The following is a 25259-nucleotide window of genomic DNA, read 5'->3' as shown; positions in this document are numbered from 1 at the left end:
CCTATATACATTATCTAAATGGAATGCAAAAAAAAATCCTGTATACACAATTGACCAACCAAATTATTAGTCTACCTATCTTTCCTCTCTCCCAAAAAAGAACTCTTTATCTTCAAAGTTGATTTTATGGATAATAAATGTCACATTTTAGATTCCAAGAGCACACTATACACAACAGCAAGCAGCCAATAATTCTCATTGGCTTGAGGTATATGTAGAGCAGGTGTGTCCAAACCTTTCAGAAAGTGGGTCAGATTGAGTAAACTGAAAATGTGTGAGGGCCGATCGAATATTTTCTGACAGTCTTCAAAAAATTCACCCCCCATAAAGGTTTGCAGTGCTTGGTGATCAGTGTTGTGACCTCGTAGATTGCCTTTGTAGCAGTTTCATTTGACTTTTGGTGTTCGGTTTTTTAGTTTTTTTTCAACAAAGGGGTGCCAAGGAAGCGAAATCAGTGTTACAACTCTTGCTGTGTGTTTGGTTTCCTTTATTGGATACACCAACTGCATTCAATCACACTGACAGTCAGTCAGGTAGGTTATAAATCTACAACAGAATATAATTTACTTTCATTCACTTCCCACAAACGTTTGAAAAGAAAATCTACAATATCGATAAATCACCGCACCGCGGAGGTGCGGTCACGTATCCGAGCCGGGGGTAAACATTTGTGAACCGCAAAACTCAACTAAAACAGCGATCACAAAGACAGTGATATTAAACCACTTATAGTGATAAAAACCAACGCGTGCTCACAGAAATAATATCTACAACAGTCGGACTGGAGCAAAACGAAAGAAAACTGACTGTTTGTTTGATGCATGCTAACGTTTGAAGTTCTCTTGACAAACGCTTCAATGCACATTAACACGCATGCTCCCGTTTTAAATTCTGGAAGTGCAGTTGTTTTTGATTTTGGTGAAAAAAATACAATTTCTACTTGACCTGGAAGAGGCAGCACTCACAGTCAACTTTTCTATTTTTATTTACAGTTGCCATATCAGAAATGGGCAGGGTGTCTAAAAGGCTACTGACACCATCTGGTGAAATGATTTTTTTTTTTGTGTACAAATTTATTTTATATTGCGGTCAACATTACTGGCGGGACACATCATTCATTCATTTAGGACAGAGCCCGGACTTAGGACATGCTTGATGTAGAGCATTCAACGTTCGCTCAGCATTTTGATCTGCTTTGGGGGGAAGGGACACATTTCGTGAACAAAAACAAGCAGAGAATAACTGCAGATTTTTTATTGTCAACTTTGGTCAGTAAAGCAGTAACAATGCGCAATTTGTTGTTCAGATACTGTTTCAAGCCACATGCAAACCATATAAGTGTCGTGATTACCTAACTGGAGCCACCTGAGGTAATCAGCTGGCGTGCTGGATTGCGCTTCCTGATTGGTGGAAGCTTTCTACTTAAGCTGTCAGCGTCCAGAGATGGACGTTCGAGTGTACTCCTCGTTTCCATGAGTGAGCCTCCAACATTCAAGGTACCCACGATCCCTTTGTCTATTCCAAGCCTGCTTCTCGTTGCCTGACCCTTTCTGTTACAAGTTTACGATCTACTCTCCCGCCCCGGCCACCGACTTAACTGCTACGTTGCTCGTCACGCGTTTCACCACGGAGCTGCCATTCCGTCCTAAGAGGCTTTCTGCCACCAAGACCCGACGTCTCAAGCCTGCTCCACCGACCCTTGTCCAAATAAACTATAAAACTGACGCTATTGGATCCGAGTGCTTGTTCTGGTCCCTGACAGAACACTCGAACGTCCATCTCTGGACGCTGACAGCTTAAGTAGAAAGCTTCCACCAATCAGGAAGCTCAATCCAGCACGCCAGCTGATTACCTCAGGTGGCTCCAGTTAGGTAATCACGACAATAAGACTTTTTGTCTGCGCCTAATGTAAAGGATAAATAACATACATCTGTACTTTATCATATGTTGGATATGTTAAACAAACTAATCAGTATTAATATATTAATGTTCCATATCACATCAAAAATCAAAATGGTCATAAATCATATCGAGATACTGTACATATTTGCGTCACGTCCCGTATATAAAGGTACGTTGAGTATGTTGCTGACCACAACTTAAAGTTATAATGTACACCGATTAATTACACTTAAGTAAAGTAGACACCCAATACCTTGGATAAAAAGTTGAGTTTAGCTATCAGCTTGAAAAAACAAAGTGAGCAGAATGTACCTCCTCGGAGTCTGACATTATCTGAATGAGATTATTTAAGTGATTAGTGTGGGCAAAGTGGTGAAATATGGCTGATGTTATTTTTTTGTGGTTTGATATTTACACGGAATTCTCAACATTGATTAACAATGCAGTGGATCTGACAATGGCATTAAAATTGATTGAGGCATTAATGACACCCTATAAATCTTTGGTTTAAAAATTAACCCTCGCTCCTAAAACAAAATATGAATAGGACCAACTTAGTTTAGAATCAAGTGCAGAAAAAAATGGCAGCATAAACTATGGCTTCTTCCTCTTCCATATGCCACAGGTTTGGATCTGCTGGAAAATTGAAAACATACAATATGTATAATACATCCTGTTAAAGCCCGAATGTGCAATATTTGACCACTAAATGGAACTGTGTGTTCTGGTACGAACTTACGGCACAGCATGGTGGCAGGATGCTAAAAGAACATGGCACAGATCCAAGAAGGGATTCCACAGTGAAAAAGAAATACACATTTCTCGACCCTATGATTATATTTTAAATAAAAATTAACATCCTAATGATAGTTCAAGTATTCATATCAATGTTCTTTTTATAGATGATTTTTTTGTACCACTAGGAGGGACTAAATATTACACACTGTCCTTTGAAGGTTTGTCCAATTTTTCATTGTTCTGTGTTGATGTAAATTATCAAATAACATGCTCAGAACCCTTTGATAATCTAACTTTGTGTACTTTTTAAACATGTTTTTTGTATTAGACCCTGGCATTTTAACTTGTGCATGTTGTCTTTATTTATCAAATGTAAGCGCAGACTGTTTTCCTGTCTTAAAAACAAGAACCACTTTTCTCAATCTACTTTTAATTTCCTGTATAGGATTATTCAACTTAATTGGAAAAATGTTCTCCTTAAATACAGACTGTAGATAACACGAATGAATGCATTCTGGAATTTGTTTTTTCCATGCAATGAATGTTAAAAGTCAAGTTCCGCTCAGTGCGTCAGCTGTCACATTGAGGCTGAAAAGCAGAGCAAGTAACTTAAGCCAAAAATGTTGAAACAAAATGAACACACACAGCCAGTTCTAAACGTGACATGCCAAAGCACTTCCAAGCAACTGAGACGTTAGAGTAGAGCGGAGTGACGAAAGCAGTACAAGTCTTTCCAGCTACACTCCTTAAACATGTTCAACACACAAATAAATCAGAGGAGGTTGTAGTACAGTGGTGCCTTACATGCAAATTTAAATCATTCAGTAATGCTATTATTTGTCAGTCTGACATCCAAAGAGACAAACGTGCAATAACTAGAACACACAGCAGTTATTGATCAGGTTGATTATAGGACACCTCACAAATGTTTTCCTTGTTTATTGATATATTATAATTAGGATTGTTACTAAGAGGAAAGAAAATATTTACGGTAATGGTATTTTTTACTAACATATGTGATTCAAAAAGGATAAAGATGAAGTGTGTCTTAGATAATAAAGAAAACATTATTGCATCATTTTCAGAGGCCTCTTTCCAACACACTGGGCTTCGTTGCTCCTTGAATACAAACCCAGGGGGGGGGGCAACAAAGTTAATTGGTCCACTTCTGTTATGTAATATACATTAGAGCAGGGGTCTAGAACTCAATTGAGTTGGGGTCCGCTGAGTCTAGAATCCGGTGAGGTTCAGGCATATGGGGTTTTCACAAAAAAAGGCGATGATAAAGACATTCCGCTGTTCTTAAAGGGGCAGTGTTTTATATTTGTCCACTAGATGTCGCTGTAACGTGTAGTGCAAAAAAAAAAGGACAATAATCCGTCCTATTTTACCCAGCCGTTCTCAAAGAAAGACAAAAAGAAAGGGATAATATATCATTTTTAAAGGAATAAAAATTAGGGAAGAAAAAGAAGAGTCAAAAAAAGAAAGCGGGAATTAAGAAAAGTGGGGGGAAAGAAAGCAAAAAAAGGAAAGAAAAAAAGAAAGGAATTAAAGAAAAAAGACAAAAACGTGGAAAAAAATAAAATTTTCCCTTTTCTTTATTTTTTTACCCCCCTTTTTTCTTCAGTTTTTTTTCTTATCTTTTTCTTTCTTTTATGTTTAATTTTTCTATTTCACTTCTTTTTTACAGTGAAAAGGTGCTTTTGGTCGGTTTGAGTCTCCGTATTTTGTCTTCTTTTGTTGTGCTGAGCACTTGTTTTAGGTGACACGACAGAATACAGTGACATCTAGAGGGAAAATAATACACACCGTCCCTTTAACTTTAATATTAAGGCAGTGGCCTTAACTATCGTCCTCGAGTTTGAGACCCCTGCATTGTAGGGTCACTCAAAAAAGTCCCGGGATCCAATCAGCAATGCATGTGTGTTAAGTACTCTTTAACAAATAGTGAGCTATGGGCCAAATGGTGATAGAGGACGGTGATAATGCAGGAGGGAATAAATACGGCGTTTGTCAATCGGTATGACTGAAACAGCTGCTGCAATGCTCATGTATTACCTAAGAAATAATGAGAAACATGTGCCAGCTTTAGGCACTATTGGAGAGAGTATTCAAAGTTCATTGGCGTGATGTCACCATGTTTTTTGAAACATGTGATGTAACAAGCTTGCATATCTGACATCAGGATCAAATTGAAAAGTGTATACAAAGGAAACTGGAATTTTATCAATGTTTCTGCAGTGTTTGACTTTTTCTCAGTAATCGTGATGTTTGGCCCTGCAATAATTAACTTAAAATTTGTTTACCAACGCGCCACATTTTTCCAAGCAACACAATGTTATCATTTGTCATGAAAATAAAAACGAAGTAAATATGTTAATAATTGTTATTTCCTAGGTTATGAAGTGTCAACAAGTTCAGGGTACATCGAAATCAAGACTTCTCCATAAAGAGCCTAGTATGCCTTTACCCTTTCAGGTATGCACAATTTCCAACTTAATTCAGACATCCACAGCTGTATTTCATGACACAACAATGTTTTACAATTACTCTAAGTACTGTGTCTGAAAAAACAAGTAAACACACTGGTAACTAAGGCCTCAGTTGAAACCTGATGCATATGAGATGGGAGAAAAAATATCAAGCAGGGCCACGTCAGAGTGGGAAGAAGAAGAAATGGAAAGGAAGTCGATTGTAAAGTAAGCCAAAATGTTTGAAATTGCATACTTTTTATTGGAGATCTATCGCAAATGCGTCACATTGTTCTTCCAGCAAAAGATACTAAAGAACCGTTGAACATTCGAGCATTGTTTGTTAAAATAGCCACATGAATTATCATGAATAATATTGTAGCAGAGGAATGGAATTGGTTACGTTATTACTGGTGTGAAGCATCTATTTTCACCAATTACAAACTGGAAAAAAAAATAATCTGACCTTCGCAATTTCACCCATCACAGCTAGGTCATCATTCAAAATCAACAGGTTTCCCAGGCTTTCAGATGTATTTTGAGAGAAGACAGTAGTAGGTAGATTTTTTAAGAATAAATAATTAAACAAACCAGAACATTGTAATGAGAGGGGAAAAATAGATGTTTTTTAACAGAAAAATTAAAGAATATATATAGCCCAGGAGTCTCAAAATCACAGACAATGGTTTGCCTTAAAATGTAAGTTTAAAGTTTTAGCGACCTGTGCAAGTTTGATATAGATGCTACCTCTGTGCTAAATAGTTAAGCAGGGCTTGAAATTGCAATCATATCCTCGCAAATGTGGCCAGAATTACAGTAAGTTCAAGTGAAAAAAAATATTACCCTGCAGAACAATCGGTTTGCAGTGTGTTTATAATGCATTAGTCGCTGGCCACGACTATTGAAAACACAAGACAGAGGGGGTCAAGGAAGGAGTGTGGGGCGGAGAGCAGTAGAGAGAGAGTATGGTGACAGAAAAGAAGGTCGAAGCAAAGGTAGAAAGAGAGAGTGACATATAAAGCGAGGTAAAGAGAGGACCAGAGCGGTAGAGTGAAAGAGAAACAGATGGGTAAAGAAGGAAAGAGAGACTAGTGAAAAAAGAGAGAGAGCAACAGGTAGAGAGAGTACACATGCGTGCATGCTAAAAAGAAACAGAGGGAGAAAGAACGTTTGTGTTTAATGTACGCCTTTCTTGCAATATGATTGGCGAGCTACTTTCTGGCTTGGCTCACTCTATATCAGGGGTGGTGAACACGTGTCTGCATGAGGCTCTTGGCCAATAAGAATGCGGCCTTTTGCCTCATCTTATTTTCTATATACTGTGGCTCTTTGCCTTGTTTCATCTTTATTTTTTATGTGAGTATTGAGGGTGGACACTTTCCTTGAAATCAACACAAGAACAATACTTGTTGTATTGTAAGGAGAGGAGTGTGTTATAGGAAATAATGTTTTTAATTGTGTGTCTGTCTGTCATGGCAGGTCAGTGTGTGGTGTGGCTCTTTGACTCTCACAGTTAAAAATTTCAGCTGATTGTGTCAAACTTGTCCGCCACCCCTGCTCTATATGCTCGCCTACCCACAGCACGTTAACCTAACGGATGATAATTTTTAACAAAACAAGCCGATTTGATTAATGAGCCATTCCCGTGTTTTCAACATAATAACAAAGTATGTAGTTTGAATGGTCATTAAAGGAAAGGCAAAGAGCGGCGGCGGGATAGGGGGCTTTCGAGGAGATTCTTACCACTGTTGAAGTGAAGTTTAAGGGATTGTGCACCTAACTTTCGGCAAGTTTCTGTGTGTCAAACGTGTATTATCTGCTCGAACTTGGTTACATAAGACAACTTCACAGTGTTTGTTTCTGTCATGTATGCATGTCAACAGGAGCTAGATTTGCGTGCTTTGAGTCACTAAGTTGAATGTTTGTGTAAAATTGGATTATATAACTTACAGTAGGTTTAGGGAAATTTAACGTGACAATAAATTTGCAAATATATTTTAAGTCAAACTTTTTATCATATGGAACCATATAATATTGTCATGCTGTACTTCTACAAATATCTTTTTAAAAGTGCAAAAAGTTATGTTTTGTACAAACAGGTAAATATACAGTGCTGTGAAAAAGTATTGGCGCTTTGTCTCATTTCTGTGCCTTTTGCAAATTCATCACTCATAAGAGGTTTCAGATCTTCAAACCAATTTTAAAGTCACACAAAGACAACCCAGGAAAACAGAAAATGCAGTTTAGAAATGTTAAGATGGCAGTTTATGCGAGAGAACCCTCCAATATAGCAGATTCAAAACAAACAAACAAATAAGGGTGGGCCAAAAGTCCTCCACGGAGTTGTTTAATTTATGTTATCGCTGCCAAAGGTGGCCCAATTTGCTGTTAGGTTCAGGGAGCAATCACTTTTTTACATCGGTTTTGATTTTTTTTATTGTACCCTAATAAATGGAATCAACATTTCAAAACTGCATTTTGTATTTCTGTGGGTTGTCTCTAAGTGATATTAAATTTGGTTTGATGATCCGAAACCTTTGTGAGAGATAAATAATCAAAAACACAGAAATCAGGAAAAGGGCAAATACTCTTTTCACAGACTGCACTGGTGCTACTAGTGAAAAAGTTAGTGCAGATTAGTGCTCTTTTAAGTCTGTCTTGTTCCAGGGGACGCATACGTCAGAGCTCCTGGCAACCTGACCTGATTCTTGATCACAAAGTTAAAGGCTGAAGACTGTTGATGCAGATTTTTAAATCTAAAAAAATAATATTTGGATTTCTGTACCCGCATACTATTATTTCTTGAGTCTTTGTTTTCAGTATTCTTATTCTTTTTATTTATTACTTATTGACATGTCTTTCTCATATATATTTTAAAATTTGTAGATTTTCTTCCATTTTATTTTAAGTAGAAAAAACTACATATATCTCAAAAAGTGAAATGTTTTTATCAGAAGTTTTTTTTTTTTGAAAACCTGGACGCAAGCTCCAGCAGCCCCCAGGTAAATTGCTATTGTACTGTATTCCCTTTGTAATATGACAAAAGCATCAAACTAACTAAGTCATCATAAACCAGAGAAATTGACTGCATCATATCAAATTTGATTCATGCTGCTGTAGTATGTATTTTCAGAAAAAAACCACACTGACTGTAATTTAACAGTATCACAACTCAGGTATACAACACACAAAACCTTTGTGCCGGACTCATTCTCGATCCATTGACATTTCATGTTCTGCGGAAGCAAGTGGATCAGCACTGTGGACTAAACTTCAGTACACAGCACAAAAAAGTGAACATAATTTCCAACTCAACTTGAAAAAAAAATAATGACAACAATTACCCTGCCCAAAAACGAGTACAAAATCAGTGGCAGCAAACAAATATTGATTTTATGTAATAAAGCAGGAAAGAACAATCTAAAATAGTAAAGCTGACATGCATTTCAAGTATGGTTGTGTTGCATAAAACGTTAATAAAAACGATCATACTCTGAAGAGAAAGAATTTACATATTGTTCAGAGTGATGAGTGAATATTTCTTATTTTTTTCAAACTTATCAAACCGTAAAGGTATTCCACATTAATATTTTTTAATATTTTTTTTTCAATTAGGCACAAAACGTGTAGTTTTCTTCCACGCAATAATGCAAATATGTTGCGAAATATGCGCTGGGGACTCGAAAAATTTAGTCTTAAAGTTGACCATACGGCCTGTTTGCTGTCGAGCTGTGACATCATCGAAGTAACACTTTCAATATATATATATATATATATATATATATATATATATATATATATATATATATACTCAGTATACACACAGTATATATAGTAGATTTAATGCAAAAACCATGTACTATATCTTCACATTTTGTATGTTTAGGTATCTGGATTATCTTAAAGTCGACGGAGCAACTGTCTCTGCTTGATAAATAATGGAATCACCTTTATTTGGTATGTACACACATACAAAATTGTAAAATCTCATGCAATCTCTATGAGAAATTAAGAAAGAAAAGCATCAAAACCAACATAGATTTTTTTCATTCATTAGTAAATTATTGTCTTGAGTATTGATACTTTGTAACATTTGATGATTGTTACATTGTATGTAATTTATTTCATGAGGAACGATGATCAAAGAATTGTGAAGAACTTGGATGCACATTAGCATCGGCATGCAGGGTAGAAAGTGTCAGTATATTGATATGCACCCTCCCCTAGTGGCGCAACTCTCAAATTGCAGTGCCCAGAGAACAGCTGATACCAGGAACGTGACGTGAGTGCATTTGTGACTGACTAAACAGGATGTGGTCTCCTCACCTTCTAGGCTGGGAGCGGCAATCATCCTCACCACTGCCCGATTCCTAGAATAAACACACACAAAAAACAGACTTTATAGCAGCACTTAGTGAACAATTTATGGCGGCTAGACAACAACACTTGCTAAAATAGTCAATGAAACCACCATTAAAAATAAAAGAAAAACAACTTTGCTTTTGTGAACATGAATTAATTAGAAAAAGAAACATAGGATAAAGCTTAAATACACTGCACACTCCTAACTCGTACCCCCCTTCTACAAAATGCAATCATCCTCCATCACAGGAACCAGTCTGCACCAAACACACACATTTTAATCCCTTTGGTAATCCCTCCAAAAACTCTAGAACTTTCTCTTCGGCATCATCTGTCAGCTGCTGAATCCTTGGGTCGACAATGTGTGTATGCAAGAAGACAAAGGAAATAAACTAAGAGCAAAGCTTGAGTTGAGATACAATTGGATGAAGTTGATGAAGAATGGTGCAGGTGTAAGACTGAGAGAAGAGTAGCAGTCATCTTGATCCAAAATGAATGGACAGCTTCCAGTTTCAAGGATGTTCAACAATCCATTAGCCTCACTGACAAGCAGATAAATGGACAATGTTGGTCACATCGGTTTTATTTTTCTTTACCTAAAATGAAATGAAAAACGGTATGAAATCTCTTTGTATGGTGCTATACAGACCAACCGTATCCTCCATTATTGTCCGATTCCATAAAATATAATTTTCATTGTTGTATTTGGCAAGTGTTAATAATGTCCTGGAAATTATGTCTCAATATTGTGATAAATGTGAATTTCCCTGCGGGGATGAATAAAGTATCTATCTATCTATCTATCTAAATAACGGGATGTAATTCCCATCTCTATGGTTACCACAGCTGCATGCATGTGCAAGGAGTGGCATTATAACCAATGAGAGGAGGGGATTTAAGGGGGCTGCTAGGCAGATTATGGCACACAAGGGTGGGGAACTCCCTGCTGTGCTGAATGCAAGTAACGTGAGCTGTAATGGCTGCCTGGTCAATAATTTGAAAATATACTCAATGGTAAAGCGCTACAACAAAAGGGGAGATATGTATAGGGAACTTTGTGAAACATTCTTCTTTATTGCTTTTTTCCCCTTTAACAATACTGGTGCTGTTGCACATGCTGTATGCAATACATGTGGACGTGCAATCCAGATGTGTCCTACATACAAAAGTAATCTTCCTACATGATTTTGGAATGTAAAATGTAATATGTTGTCAATATATATAGACATATCATGTGACATATCCCTGTCACATTTCTTATGCAATTCAAAAGGTCTTGTCTGTGATATAGATAATGGAATGGATTATATTAATCCCATAAATATAAATTTGAAGAATAAAATGTCCCCAATGTCGCAATAGAAAAAACAAAAACAAAAATTAAAAAGAAAAACGTATGTGTAATAATGGTTTGAATAGAGAGCATTCTGAACCACTCATATGCAAAATTAATTCCGAAAACCCCTCTGTTACGGTTCAGAGTAGCATTTGTCTGGTCACTATCTGATTCACACTCTTCCCCTTCATGAATAATTGTACCCAACACTCTCAGTTGTCAAACTCTTAAAATTTGCAAATTACAACACAATTGTTGACTTCATCAACAATAGCAATGAGTTTGCATGTCATCAGCAAACTCAACTTGGTGCACTTTCAAAACTGTAAAGAGGACAGTCCCAGGACCTGAGTGGGAGACGTACATCCTGGAAAAGCTAATCAGAGGATGTATTTCCTGCCGAGGAAGCGAGGCTGCCACAGCAGCTACTGTGAGGTTTTATACATTCCGAAGCAAAAAACAATGATTCTGAAACGTCACAAATTGACCATAGAAGTGATCTAAGAACAACTATAAAAAACTGTAGGCGCATTGCACGGCTGACTCCCTATTGGTGTGTGAGTGTGCGTGTGAATGGGTAAGTGTGAAACACATTGTAAAGCGCTTTGGGAGGTCTTCATTGACTTGAAAAGCGCTATATAAATGCAGACCAATTACCATTTGTTTAACACAGGCATATATTGATAGTCATAGAATGTTCACAAACATGTTTAACTTTTAAATTGTATGGTTTAAATGTTTGCAAGTACAGTCCATAAGCCTACAAAGCCCATCAGTGCTTTTACAGAAACAAACAAAAAAAGATGCATACCTGCCTTCTGTGTGCACATTGTAAAAAAAACAACTTGGAAATTAAAATTAAACCAGTTTCAAAGTATGCAGGTAATATAGGGATTATAATTATAATTAATTAGTTGGATAATTCACAAAACGAAAACAACCATATTACAGACATTACTACATGTGTTTGACAAAACTGTTCATAAAATAAGTAACATACAAATCCCATTCTAGGCCCAAATCACAATCACTTATATTAACCTTATAAACTTTTTTAAATGTCTTTACTTGGGTTTTTAAATTGGAATTTATTGCTGAAATAAATTAATATTACATATGGCCAAATGTGCACAGAATAAAAAAATCTGATATACCGTTTAAGACAGTTGACTAACACCTTACAGAAATTCAATGCTTGTTCATAAAAACATATTAAAGTGATTGGATGCCTCATGTACATAATAGATATAATATCAGTTTTGTTTTTTTACCCCACTATTGGTCCCGCTAAGGAATTTTGGTATGTAGTACAGAAACAAATTACAAACATCAACACTGGCAAACTTCCAAGACAAGCTACACGAGAACATGCTCCCTTCAGTTTTCATGATATATGTACACTGTATGTCATGCAAACACATGACAGACACCAACAAAGTACCGTTTTGAAGACAGTACGAAACACGTACGGTGGTTGTTGAATGTGGTGAGTAACTAATCCAATTGTGTTTATTCAATGTAAAAAGTTAGAAGTGAAATGGACTTTTTGCATAATAACAAAGCCCTTGTTATCCCTCCACTTGGGCTATTCCCTAACGCCATGTAAACTAGGCTCACACAAATCACTAGTCATGTAAACAGTAATGATTGAGAAACTAAAGCCTTGTTAACCAGTGAATCAATCTGTGGCAGATGTGTCGAAATGGATCGATGTTTCAAAGCGTGTGACATGGACCTGCGTGGTGAGTCACAATACTGCTTTTTGTGTTTGAAGCAAATGTGTCGAAATGATTCAGTAGTTTGAAGTATTTAAGCAGTTGCATTTTGTGAGTCACTACCAGTGAAATCTCCTGGAATTAATTATATTGCATTAACATAAAAAAAAAAACATGAAAGGGTCACTGTTGTGTCAGTTTTACAAAAATAAAAAGAGAAATGCTTGAGCAAAAACAAAAATCCAAAGGTGGGAGTTGAATAAACATAAATGGATAAGGATTAGATTCGGTTAGATTATAAAATTGTCTCACTGAACATGTTGTCACTATTGCATGGGTTTTCCAGCTATATTACAATTATTTTTAATCATCACAAAACTTTAATAATCAAGTTATTTATTTAGTTGTTATCAAGGCACTTTATGCTCATACAGATATTTTAATGAAGTATTCACATGCTAAATTTAATTGATGTTTCAAAGTATTTGTTCATTTAGTAATTATAAAGCAGTAGTTCTAAGTGGTGTTCTGATAAGTCTGCCATTGAGTTTGCCATACTCTTATCACACCACCTGCAGAACCCAGTATGATCCAGTCTTAAAGGTTTCTAGTGAAGATGTCACTCCCTTACTTGGACAGGAAAATCCCTGCTCTGTTTTATTTTCCAGCCAAGTTTTACTTTTGTCATTCCACAACCCTTTTCTATAGAACAGTGGTCAGTCATTTCTCGAGGTATTTTTACCGATGCCCAAGCCCAGAGTTCTCTGGTTATTCCTTATTTTGTTTCTTTGTTATAAAAGTCCTGAACTAAACTGCTCTCTTCAGCTCTTCTTCTTCATCCAAATAAATCGGTCCAAATCTCCACAGCTGAACACACGGCGACACATGGATGGCTAATGCAAACGATTTTTCTCACATACAGGGATCAGAATGGAGATTTTCATTTTCAGCTGAAATAGCCAGGGTCAAGGAATAAAGCAGGGCCGCGACCCAAATCAATTAAAAAAAATGTCCACTTCTCAAATGTGTCCAAAACTAAAACAACTTACCTACATTGTTAATAAAATCCAAAATGATTAAAATAAATTGAAAAAGTGAAAACTTTTTGTTGGATCTCTTCTGCTGTTCTGTCCATCAAAAAGTGAACTACACTTGTGCGTTCGCGACCCATTATTCCCGATCGCATATTGATGTGAGAAAGGACCAGCAGAGCACACTTTGGTTGTTCTGGTCCGCCTAAAATTAAATGCAAAGTTGTGATCCACTTTTTCCTATTCGACAATTGCTTAGAGCTGGGGCGGAGTGGGCAATATTGTGGCGGCTCTTTTTTCCGTTCTTTCCACTTAAAATGAACAGCACCTGTGTAGCCGCTATCCATTCTCAATAGTCAACTATTGATGCAAGCAGGGACCAAAAGACGGTGATGAGAGGTCTACTTGGTGGATTTCCATAAATAGCCGGGGTTTCTGGTCCCCATTAACCGTAGGAAATGGATTACAGTATCTGGATTTCACTATGCTCAAAATGTGTAAATTAACTTCACTGGTCTGTTTTCAGTGGTGTGAAATGGCAATTAACAACTTGCATTTTTAGGGCATTATTGCAATATAACATTCCATATCCCAAAAGCCAGTTTCTGTAGCCGGGGATCATCGCGCCAAGGACCCCTCCATTGGCTGCTAACCAGCTCTCTACGCACCCGACCCCTTTGGCCCCTTCCACAGGTGGTGAGCCAATGGGAAGAGGGACCCACATCGTCCCTTCAGGCTGTGCCCGGCCGGACCCCGTGAGCAAAGGCCCGGCCATCAGGCGCTCGCCAGCGGACCCCACCTCTAGGCCTGGCTCCAGAAGGGGGCCCTGGTAACCAGTGTCCGGGTGAGGGAAATTGTGGCCCAATGTTTTTTGTCTTCATTAAGGGTCTTCAGATCTGCGTTTTGTCTGGCCCCTCACCTAGAACCTGTTTGCTATGGGTGACCCTACCAGTGACTTAAAGCCCCCTGACAACATAGCTCCCAGGATCATTGGGACACACAAACTCCTCCACCACGATAAGGTAGCAGATTTTAGAGAACGTGTCTGGGTACTCCCTCAGAGATAAGGTGAGAAGCTCAGTCATCCGGGAGGGACTCTGTGTAGAGCCACTGCTCCTCCGCATCGAGAGGAGCCAGTTGAGGTGGCTCGGGCATCTGATAAGGATGCCTCCTAGACGCCTCCCTTGGGAGGTGTTCCGGGCATATCCCACCTGCAGGAGGCCCCGGGAGTGACCCAGGACACGCTGGAGAGACTATGTCTCTAGGCTGGCCTGGGAACGCCTCGGCATCCCGTTGGATGAGCTGGACAAAGTGGCTGGGGATAGTGACATCTGGGCTTCCCTGTTAAGGCTGGTGTCCCCGCGACCCGACCCCGGATAAACGGAAGACAATGGATAGATGGATATTGTGATATACTGCTAAGAAATGTAGTTGAGCCTCAGTTATTTTTGTTTTCTTAGCTTTATTTTGCGAAGGCAAAGGTCCGCAAGCCACTAAAAAAACAGTCCATAGCGCACTTTTGGGTCTCTTCCACCAGTTCAGAAAAACTGGTTTACATCGTTGAAACTAGCAACCAGTCATGTTGCTGTTCTTTGGTTCCACATCCTTAGAGCACGTGCTTTTGTAAACATGGATATTTTTAAATAAAAGAAAGGGCTCAGGGGGATGGCTTTTAAGGTTGGAATTTATTTTCTGAGGATTGCGCCACCCCCCGGTTCTCCTTGCAGGTTCAAAATCCATTGATGTCTTCTTTTATTGAGTGTATACTAAACTATAAACCGCACATACAGTTAAATACAAAATTAAAGCAAACTTATTAACCATTTGGAATAACCTCTATGGACAACTCTGACCACAAAAGATAAAAACGGTATACTCCCAATTTAAGCAACATGAAAAAAGCAAACATGAAACTGGTGTCGGGAATTAATACTAAAACACTTTAAAGAGACATGTGCCTTAGGGTTTTTGTATCAAATAAAAAGGTGTATCTTGGCTCAAAAAAAGTTTGGGGAAACACTGATCTAGTTTTGCATGCATTCCATGCAAGGCTCTTGAGTCCAAACACACACCCGCTGCGTTTCCAGCCTGAGCCAACACTGACCACATACTGTGGGCTTACACGCCACTTTTATCTATGGAAGCCAGGCCAACACAGCTTGTGTCATTATGTGTGTCAGCAGTTTAAAGGCTCCATGTCGAAGGCGTAAAAGGAGATAAGAGGACACTTGAAGGGTCTGACATGCCTGTCACACTAACCTGCTTTCAATGAGGCTCCTTCCTCCACATTGTCGCTCTGTCTAGTCCAACAAATGGAGGTCAGGAAAGCAAAGGAGATGTTGACATGACATGACCAAACTTCCCCAACGACAACCACATCTTTTAAAAAGAAAGACCATTTATCCAAACACTCAAAGAGACAGGCATCTTCCGGACTAGAATCACAAAGAAGTAAACCGCTTATGGCAAGTGGGCCCAATGTGGCCCACCACATTATTTTACGTGGCCCGTGAAACAATGTTGGAGAAGCTCGTAGGAAAAATGAGCTTTTTCACGTCAAACAATGACTTGCAGTTTTAAATATGTCCACTGGATGTCACCAAAGCTAGGTGCCACTCACAAACCACCCACTGTAGCTGCATTTGCTGACTACCATTAATCAGCCAGAGAAGATTGAGTAAACCAATCCGGGATTTATTTTACTTACCATATTCAGGTCAGCTTTTCATTAAAAAATAAAAATAAAAGCACAAACACTTGTTAAGTTGATTGGATATATTTGTTGTTACAGTATTCTCCAAACTGATGTCTACATCTAGTGGCCAAATTGAATGCAGAATGTTTAGAACACCTGTGTCAAACTTATGGCTTGCGGGCCAAATGTGGCCCGGCATATTGTTTTGGGTGGCTCGCGGGACAATGGTGAGGGAAGCACAAGAAAAATGAGCTTGCAGTTCTTAATATGTCCATTGCATGTCACCAAAGCCAGGCACCATTTACAAAGCACCCACTGTTGCTGCATTTGCTGACTACCATTAATCAACCAGAAGGCATTGAGGAAACCTATTCTGATGTTCCATCTATCCTTCCATTATCTGCACCACTTATCCTCATTAGGGTGGCGGGGGTGCTGGAGCCCTTCCCAGCTATCTTCGGGCAGTGGGCAGAAGACACCCTTAACCGGTTGCCAGCCAGTCACGGGGCACATAGAGACAGACAACTTACTCGCACATTCTCATCTAGGGACAATTTGGACCGTCCAATTAACATGACATGTATGTTTTTGAAATGTGGGAGGAAACCGGAGTGCCTGGAGGAAACCGATGCAAGCACAGGGAGAACATGCAAACTCCACACAGGAAGGTTTGATCTCATGACCTCAGAACTGTGCCGCACACGCGCTAACCACTGCGCTGCTGTACTGCCCCAATTCCGATGTTATTTTACTTAAAATAAATGTCCCGCCTGTGCTGTTTAAGGCAAAACAAAATACCACATTTGAAAACATAGCACCTGGTTGTCTATGCAGAAGTTTAAAGAACCTTTCTATATAACAGATATGAAATCTAATAGCAAAGATCTCATATGCAGGTAAACATTTTCCTACAAAAAAAATAAGAATAAAAATTAGAAAGATCTTTAAATCATTAAATTAATCATTTAATTAAGTGTTAAGACGCTATGTTTGTCACAATAGTTACCTTGAGTTAATTGAACAGTGGTAAAAATAATTCAATAGTTATTTTGCTTACTTTTTGAATGCACGGTAATAATCATTTTAATCAAATCTTCTATCACCTGCATCATTACTTAATGGAGAGCCTCCGAAAAGACCCCCAGCCCTCCAGCTTAGGCACACTTTTTATGCCAATTATTTACGAGTAGGCAGTATGTTAGAGCGAAATACTATCCATTTATTTGAGAATCATTTTAATGAAAGCTTATTTCATTAATAAAAACTCGAAAGCTTAAATGGAATGACCAACCATAGAAATTGCTGTTAAGTCATTGCAGTGATAGGGACGAAGCCTTTTTGCCAGATGTCAAAACAGTTTGGACCAAGACTTACCGACACGCAGGGGCTGGAGGTAGTGCTCGGTGTCGGTGAGCGTTGGACGGTGACCAGCGCCATCGCACCCGCACCTTCTTAAACCCCGGTCACCTAAAAGCGTAACAAGCCCAAATTGTAGACATTTTTGTGAGACATAAACTACAGTTAGCTTTGGAGGTTAGTCTGGTCACTGCTAGTAACCGGCGTTGTGAAGCAAGACATATTCAGCAGCAACTTCCAGCAAAGCAGGTTTCGTTGTAAAGTTAAAATTTAGAGCCATCGTAAATGTATCTTTTATCGTGAATTTCAGACCCACAATATTTTGTATATTGAAGTGAAACAGGTTTTATTATGTGTATTATGCAATAAAATAGTTGTTTGAAATAAATATTATTCGTGTAGAAAAGGCTTACTTTTATTTTGAAAGAAATATAATCAACCCCCACTCACTGCTTTATGAACCTTCCGAATGACTTCATTTTTTTGAGCTGAGCAGCTGATGTTGTGCGCATGCGTTAAAGTGGCCAGCTGTCAAAAGGGCGTGAAGCATGACCGATACAAACTTCTATCTTGGTGCGATTCGAACTAATTTATCGATTGAATTAATTAATAAGATGCGTTTCATTCCGTTTTATCATATGATTAAACCGATTCGCGCAAAATTATTCCTACTTTTCTGTCAATCTAGGTCAAATCTGCATTTCTTGGGCCTTCTTAAATCGAATTTCCTTCATGGAGTTTGCCTGGAGGAAACCCACGCAAGCACGAGGAGAACATGCAAACTCTACACTCAGCCTGTGTTTATTATAATGGGTTAAAAACGACAACATTGTCCTGAGGTATGATTCTGAGTGTGAATTGTCATGTGTTCATCTGTTACTAGAATCTTGTTTGTGCCAAGCCTTTCATTTAAATGGATTATGGGTCATAACCTTACAATTACATATACATATGGTATCAATGGCCGGCATAGATGTAAACTGGATGGTGTTCAAGCTTCGGCTTCTCTGAAAGTTATTTTCTTACTTCCTTTCTTTCTTCCTTTAGTTCCTTTCTTTCTTCCTTTAGTTCCTTCCTTCCTTCCTTCCTTCGTTCCTTCCTTCCTTCCTTCCTTCCTTCCTTCCTTCCTTCCTTCCTTCCTTCCTTCCTTCCTTCCTTCCTTCCTTCCTTCCTTCCTTGCCTCTGTTCCTTCCTTGCCTCTGTTCCTTCCTTCTTCCCTCCTTCCATCCTGCCCTCCCTCCATTATTTCTTTCTGACGAAGAAGTTAGAGCGTACTTAGGTTTCTTGGGGTACAGGGTGAATAATTTGTATTTGTGTGTACATTCTAAAGGAGGCATTTTGGGTACGAGGGTTTGCAAGGAAAGACGCTCAAGATGCATGGAAAACGCGCATTTTTATTTATTTAATTGTTTATTTGTTTATCTTACGTTTTGGATGCTGTTCAGCTCCTTTGAAGATGTTTAGCATTAAAAAGCCTCACTTATATTGGACTTTCTCATATGTAGAACCTTCATAGATACCTGGTAATATATTTTGCTATTTCTGGTTCGTGCAACCCATTTGTTGAGCAATGTTCCTTTTAGACCAATTAAATATAAAACAGATGGTTAGTACGTGCTGTAGTATGTAAATTAACGACACTATTTGTGCATTATTTGTTATTGCAACACCCGTTGCAGCCTAATTGTCCTGGAAGGGGGATTACCTCACGTGCAGTCCCTTCTCAAGGTTTCTTAATTTTCCTCATGTTGAGGTTTTGAGTTTTTCCTTGCCCTCATGTAGGTTTCAGATCAGAGGATGGTGTAATAATAGTCTGTAGTTTGCAGTAGTCTGTGGTCTGTGCAGCCCTTTAAGACTCCTTGTGATAAAGGGCTATACAAATAAACATTACTCTGTCTGTCTGTCTGTCTGTCTGTCTGTCTGTCTGTCTGTGTCTTTTCTTTTTTTGTGTCTTTTCTGTCTTTCCTCCTTTCTGTGTCTGTCTGTCTTTTCGCTCTTTCCTTCTTTCTTTTCTCCTTTCTTTCTTTCTTTCTCTTTCTTTCTTTGGCTTTCTTTCTTTCTTTCTTTCCTACTTTTTTCCTCCTTTCTTTCTGATTGTGTGTGATTGGAGACACAAAACATAAATCAGTGTGGTCATGTGTGGTGTAACTGCTCAAGGAGATGACCTTTCCTGACCCCACTCCACCCTCTACTTCATGTGACATGAATTGTGGTTGTGGGGGTAAAGCAGGTGCTGATGTCTTTCTGCGAGAGTGTGTTCCCAGGGTCATATCACACTGGAAAAAAACTACCATGTCCACATCTTAATGAATTTAACTGCTTCACCACAGTTTTAAAGAAACAGCCACACGAAAAAGGGGGATGAAGGGGATAGAAAGAAGCTGAGAGTCGGATTCTTGTCATTATGTGGGTCATAGCCAGTGCTTCCATACCCTGCCCCCCTAACTGCTTCTTCCCATCCGCACCCATCCTCCATTTGGTTTTATTGATCATGTGCTAAGGATATAGGAAACTAGGGCACATAAAAGATATAAAACATATAGTCTTATGGAATAGTATAGGCAGATTAACCTCGACAATAATAAAACATATTTCTAAAAACAAAGGTGACAGAATGATTGAGCACGTTTATGACGAATGCAAGGTGCTCAAGCGTAGAGGTTACTTTCTTCCTCTTTCATGGTAGGGATCACTCAGTATGCAAAACGTGTGAGCACCACATTACAAATCTTTGGTTGACAAATGAGCGATAAAATCAAGGCGACGATGGATAAGGGCTGGAAGTAGATGGGACGCTGCGGGACGCCACAAAGAAGGTGCTTATGAAGAATGAAGGTGGGCCGTAGAAAACGAGATTAGTATTAGAGAGGAGGTTAATTCTGCTTCGGGATTTTAGAGTGTCACTACAGAAGATACAGATATACCACAAGCCTCTTCTAATTAAAGCTCTCTGCATCAGGGATTGTATCAGATTAACGTGTGCGTGTATCCTGGGAAGAGGAAGTGTGTGTTTTTGTTAAATATGCATGCTGGGTGATAATGATTTGTTGAATTTTCAGACAATTCTTACATTTTAATAACAGTATATGCTTTCAGACAATGGAATGTGGTGTCACACCCTGATTCCCGATCAGGCCTCTACATGGAGCTTCAGTCCTCCCCAGTGGCTGGTTTCAGTTAAAACAGCTCGCTTACGCCACACACTTATTCTCAATCTGCTTGTAGCATGTTTTCTACCAACAGGGGGAGACACAAGCCCATCCCAGTTCTGAACTTCCTTGAATGGAACAGTGTTTGGAAACTGGCAGGTCTTACTGATATTGTCTGACTAAGATGGCCACTGTTCTTTTATTTATTTTTTTCCTTCTTAATTTTGTAATCTTACCGGGTGTCTGAAAAAATCTTCTACTTTTCTGTCATTCAACAGCTGTATCTGCATATCTTTTGGCTGCTTTAGTGAATTTGCCTTGACAAAGCATCAACCCAGTATAGGAAGGAAGTCAGCAGAAAATTTATGACCAAGGTATAACCAAAAACATTACCATCAACCATCAAGAGATTAAACCTTCCACCAAATTTACATTTATTGGAGCTGTCGAATCAGAAGTGGGGTCAAAACCAGATATCATGGCCATGATAGCTCAAACCACAGCCACACTCTCCAGACTTAAACCCATCTGGAGTGACAAGAACATAGCAGTGAAATCAAAGATCAGATTTATACAAGCGCTAGTTACTTCCATCGTCCTCTACGCTTGCAAGACATGGCCTCTCACAGAAAACTGGGAACGAAAATCAAGTCCTTGGAGATGCTTCAGGTAACTTCTAGGCATCAGCACTACAGAGCCCATGTGACAAATGACACAGTGTGGAACACCATCAGAGGGCGCATTGGACTCTATGAAGAGCTGTTGTCAACTGTGCGCAGACAAAAACTGCAGATGTATGGTCACGTCACAAAATCGTCGGGACTGGCCATAACACTTCTCCAGGGTACAATCCAGGAGGAGCGCAACACCGAAAAATAACTGGGCTGACAATATTAAGTAATGAACTGATGCCAACTTTGCAACGACCCAAACACAGGCCAGGAACCGTCAATAGGGGAGAAAGCTGTCCAGAGTTGCTTGCTCATTGCTGCCCAGACAACCCAGGCAGTCAAGGGACCTGTGATGGATCATGACCTTACAATTGAAGCGACGCTGTGGCATATTACAGATGTCACTGTATTGTGTATTCCAAACAAAAACGAGTACTACAAAGCACACGAAATAATATAATCTAAGGATACTCAACATGTCCAAACCGCACCATTTTTCTTTTAACTTTTTTGCCCAGCCTTTTCAAAAGGTTTGGGGGTACCCGTAGCACCAAGGTGGCAGACAATCATGTCAGCTTTCCTTAGGTGAGCCAAATGTTGTGTAAAATTCACATTTCAACCTACGAGTACTGGGAAAAAATGCACGTGTATATGATAGTTCATGTATTATTCCTAATCATTCAAATCAATATTGTTCTTTAAATGGCATTTTTTACCGCTAGAAGGCGTTAAATAAGACTCACTGTCCCTTTGCGCAAGCAGATAATATCAATGGCCTGCATAGATGCACACTGCAAGGTCCTCAAGCTCCTACCCCTCTGTCTTTGCTAAAAAGAACTTATCTCTTTGTCTGTCTGTCTGTCTGTCTGTCTGGGACTGCGGCCCTCGAAAACCGGGTTCCTGCTCTAAAAGGAGTATAAATTCTGGTGTCACCAAAGGTTACAGGTTAATACAAAGATTCAGAGTGACAAGAATTGTAGTTACACACATTCCCTAAGGCAGGGGGCAGCCAGAAGTGGTGTAAGACTGGCAAACTGGCAAATCACAATATATTGGGACTAACGCTGCTTAGACAAAACACCCTAAAAAACAAAAACATTGACAGGACAAACAAAAGCCGCTGTCACGTCAATGTATCAGTGCAACAGTTGCATCGGGTTCAAGAACTGCGGCCTCGAACGTAAAAGGTGTTGTGGTCAGTGAAGTCCTGCAGAGAACACCGTCCCTGAGCCACCCTGTGACTGCAAACAGGACCCAAGCATAATAGAATGGCGTCTGAAGTGGGGCCGTATCCAGCGGAACGCCGCTCAATAGAAAAGCCTGGTCCTTCCAAGAAGCCAAAGTAAAAGGACAATGATGTGACATTCTGAGCATCTTCAGAGAGTGCCTCCTGGCGTCCAAGCGTAAACTGATCACCCACCTCAGCAGAGGACGTAGTGGTGGCAGGCATAGTTGTTAATGAGGTCAATTTCCCCTAAAGCCATAAATAGGTGACTTACAATATCACTCTGCATCCTCAAAGGAGGTTGAGGAGGTGGAGAAAATCTAGTTCCTTGCGAAGGGACAGCAAAGTCATAATCGACATTGTATTCAACGCAACCCTGAGGAAATCAGTCCTTTGAAAGGGGCAAGGCGAAACTTTGGCAGATTAACCCGGACATAAGATAGGAAAGATGAGGTATCCTGGACCACTTGTTTTTGTAATGGTGCACAGACGAGCCAGTCATTGAGCTAAAGCAGCACCTTCATGCCCAGCCTTCACTGTGCGGGTGAGTACCCGTGGGGCAAGGGAAACTTTAAAAGGCAGTGGCTGCCCTATTAGAAAAACTGGACAAAATGTTGATGTTGAGGAACGATTGGGAAAGTAGGTGTCATGGAGGTCTCACCGGGTGATGGTTAACAAAAGCTCGGCTGTCGTCAACATGTGGAATGGCAATACCTTCATATAGCCGTTGAGCCTGCTCAAGTCTAAGATTAGCTGAAACATAATGGTCTTCTTTGTTACGAGGAAGAAGGTGGACTAGATGCTGCCATTACACACCAACTGGCAGGTGTCCTTGGCCAGGGGATGGTCAGTACCTGGTCCAGTCCCAAGGCTCCCGCCGGGTCACAGATGGCAGTCCCCCCTTATCTGACCAGAGACGGGTGAGGGGAGGGAGAAGGCCTTGGGATTGCAGACTGGACTTGTGGTTTGAGATGAAGAAAACCCATGGGTTTAGAGTGCCGGCAGCCCAATAACTGCGCTAGCTTTAATCTCTGGTCCTACAGTGCTTTTAAATGATAAAAGAAAAAGAAAAATCCATACATATATCTTCCAAAGATCCAATACTTTGTCATGATTATCCATCATACTGTATTATTTTTTCCTTATGTGATACATGAATGAGTTCAATAATAGAGTTCATAAGGAGGGGCACAGTTTTGTTTGATGGACCCAAAGCAAGGTAATGTTACATGGACTCAAATTGCAATTCATTATTTTTTATAATTTAAAATCCTGATTAATAATATGTTGAAATGAAATTAAATGATCGGTAACTATATAGCGGTTTTCAAGTCAATGAAGACTTCCCAAAGCGCTTTTACAATGTGCTTCACATTTCCCAATAACGGCCGTGCAGCCGTGCAAGGCGCTAACCTGCTTATTGGGGGTATTAGGGGTTCAGTGTCTTACCCAAGGACACGACATGTAACACGAAAGAGGCAGGATTTGAACTGCGATCTCTTGATCCCAAGACGAGCGCTCTACCTCCTGAGCTACTGCTGGAGGTTGTCTAGAGAATTTCAATATATGGGAGTTAAATTGCATTCCTTTCCATAATTTTTGATCCTTTGAAAACTTGGCATAATCAGCATCACCGAGCTGATTTATTTGTTGCTGCCTTGGACAACTTGCACAAAATTAGTTTTTACTTATGTTTATTGTTAATGTTGACTATAATTTGCCTATTGCTACCCATGCAACATCCATAGTAGCCTGGCTATCCTGGAAGGGGAATTACATAATCTGTGGCCCCTTCTCAATGTTTCTTAATTTCCTCCTGCTGGGATTTTGGAGTTTTTTTATTGCCCTTATACAAGTTTAAGAGGACATTTCTGGGAATTTTGTAATTATGTGTGCAGCCCTTTGAGACTCTGATTAAGGCTATCCAAAAAATCGTGACTAGACTTTAATTAAAAGGTTGAAAATGTGAATTTGAATAAAACAAAGAAAAACGCGCTTTCCGTGTTTGCCCTTTTACATTGTGTATTTGTGTACTGTATTAAATGTACACTGTTATGAGCAAATGTGCATTTTCTCCTCAAAATGATTGTGCAAGGCTTGGCGTCTTTTTTGTATGTTAAGAAAATTGTAATGATTCAGAAAGCCAGGTGTTTATACGTTTGTGTGTGCAGCACAGAAAGCTACCTCTGCAAAGATAAGACAGTATTCTCCATTCGTGCAAAATGAGTTCATTAGAAACGTGAAAGCGGACCGTTGCCAGGATTCAGCGTTTCTGTATGATAAAGGACCCGAGCAACTGATTGGAGGCTGAAAAAAAAGGTTTTCATTTCCTGTTCTTCAGAGACAGCTGCAATATCGGAGCATCAGCAGAGTGCCTCGGCGGTGAAAAGAAATGGAGAGCGCCCGAGAGGACAGACAGGGCAAGTTAGAGAGGTAAATGCCAGGATTTTCTATCTTGGCCTTAAAAAGTACTTCCTTCTCATGGACACTGAGAAGAATCGGGCGGAATGAGTTCAAAGATATGTCAAACTGAGCTGCTCTGTGGAAAAAAAATCTCTGTCTACGTTAGCCAATTAGGTTATCGGCGCAGAGGGCAAACCTATCCTAC

At 39.4% G+C, this 25259-nt stretch overlaps 1 protein-coding gene and 1 long non-coding RNA gene across 2 annotated transcripts in view; one reads left to right on the top strand and one right to left on the bottom strand.

Annotated features, from left to right (window-relative positions):
- The window catches only part of ssh2a (slingshot protein phosphatase 2a), a 54063-nt gene extending 36258 nt beyond the window's left edge, over positions 1–17805 (bottom strand). Inside the window, exons 1-2 of the mRNA XM_088345626.1 lie at positions 17625–17805; positions 9438–9481 (exon numbers count right to left, since the gene is read on the bottom strand). Coding sequence (XP_088201752.1) covers positions 9438–9481; positions 17625–17687 — 107 coding nt within the window. The 5' untranslated portion in view covers positions 17688–17805. The remainder of the gene's footprint in view (positions 1–9437; positions 9482–17624) is intronic.
- A 323-nt stretch (positions 17806–18128) lies between these two features.
- On the top strand, positions 18129–20938 carry LOC148358401 (uncharacterized). The gene is made up of 3 exons (XR_015851504.1): positions 18129–18179; positions 18295–18445; positions 20703–20938. It is a non-coding gene; the product is annotated as an uncharacterized LOC148358401 (long non-coding RNA).
- Positions 20939–25259: the final 4321 nt, after the last annotated feature.

The sequence above is a fragment of the Urocampus carinirostris genome, chromosome 10 (assembly GCF_059441175.1).
Source record: "Urocampus carinirostris isolate Australia breed hairy pipefish chromosome 10, RoL_Ucar_1.0, whole genome shotgun sequence".
Classification (NCBI taxonomy): domain Eukaryota; kingdom Metazoa; phylum Chordata; class Actinopteri; order Syngnathiformes; family Syngnathidae; genus Urocampus; species Urocampus carinirostris.
The sequence above is the reverse complement of the archived record's forward strand: the minus strand, read 5'-3'. Positions and strand labels throughout refer to the sequence as shown.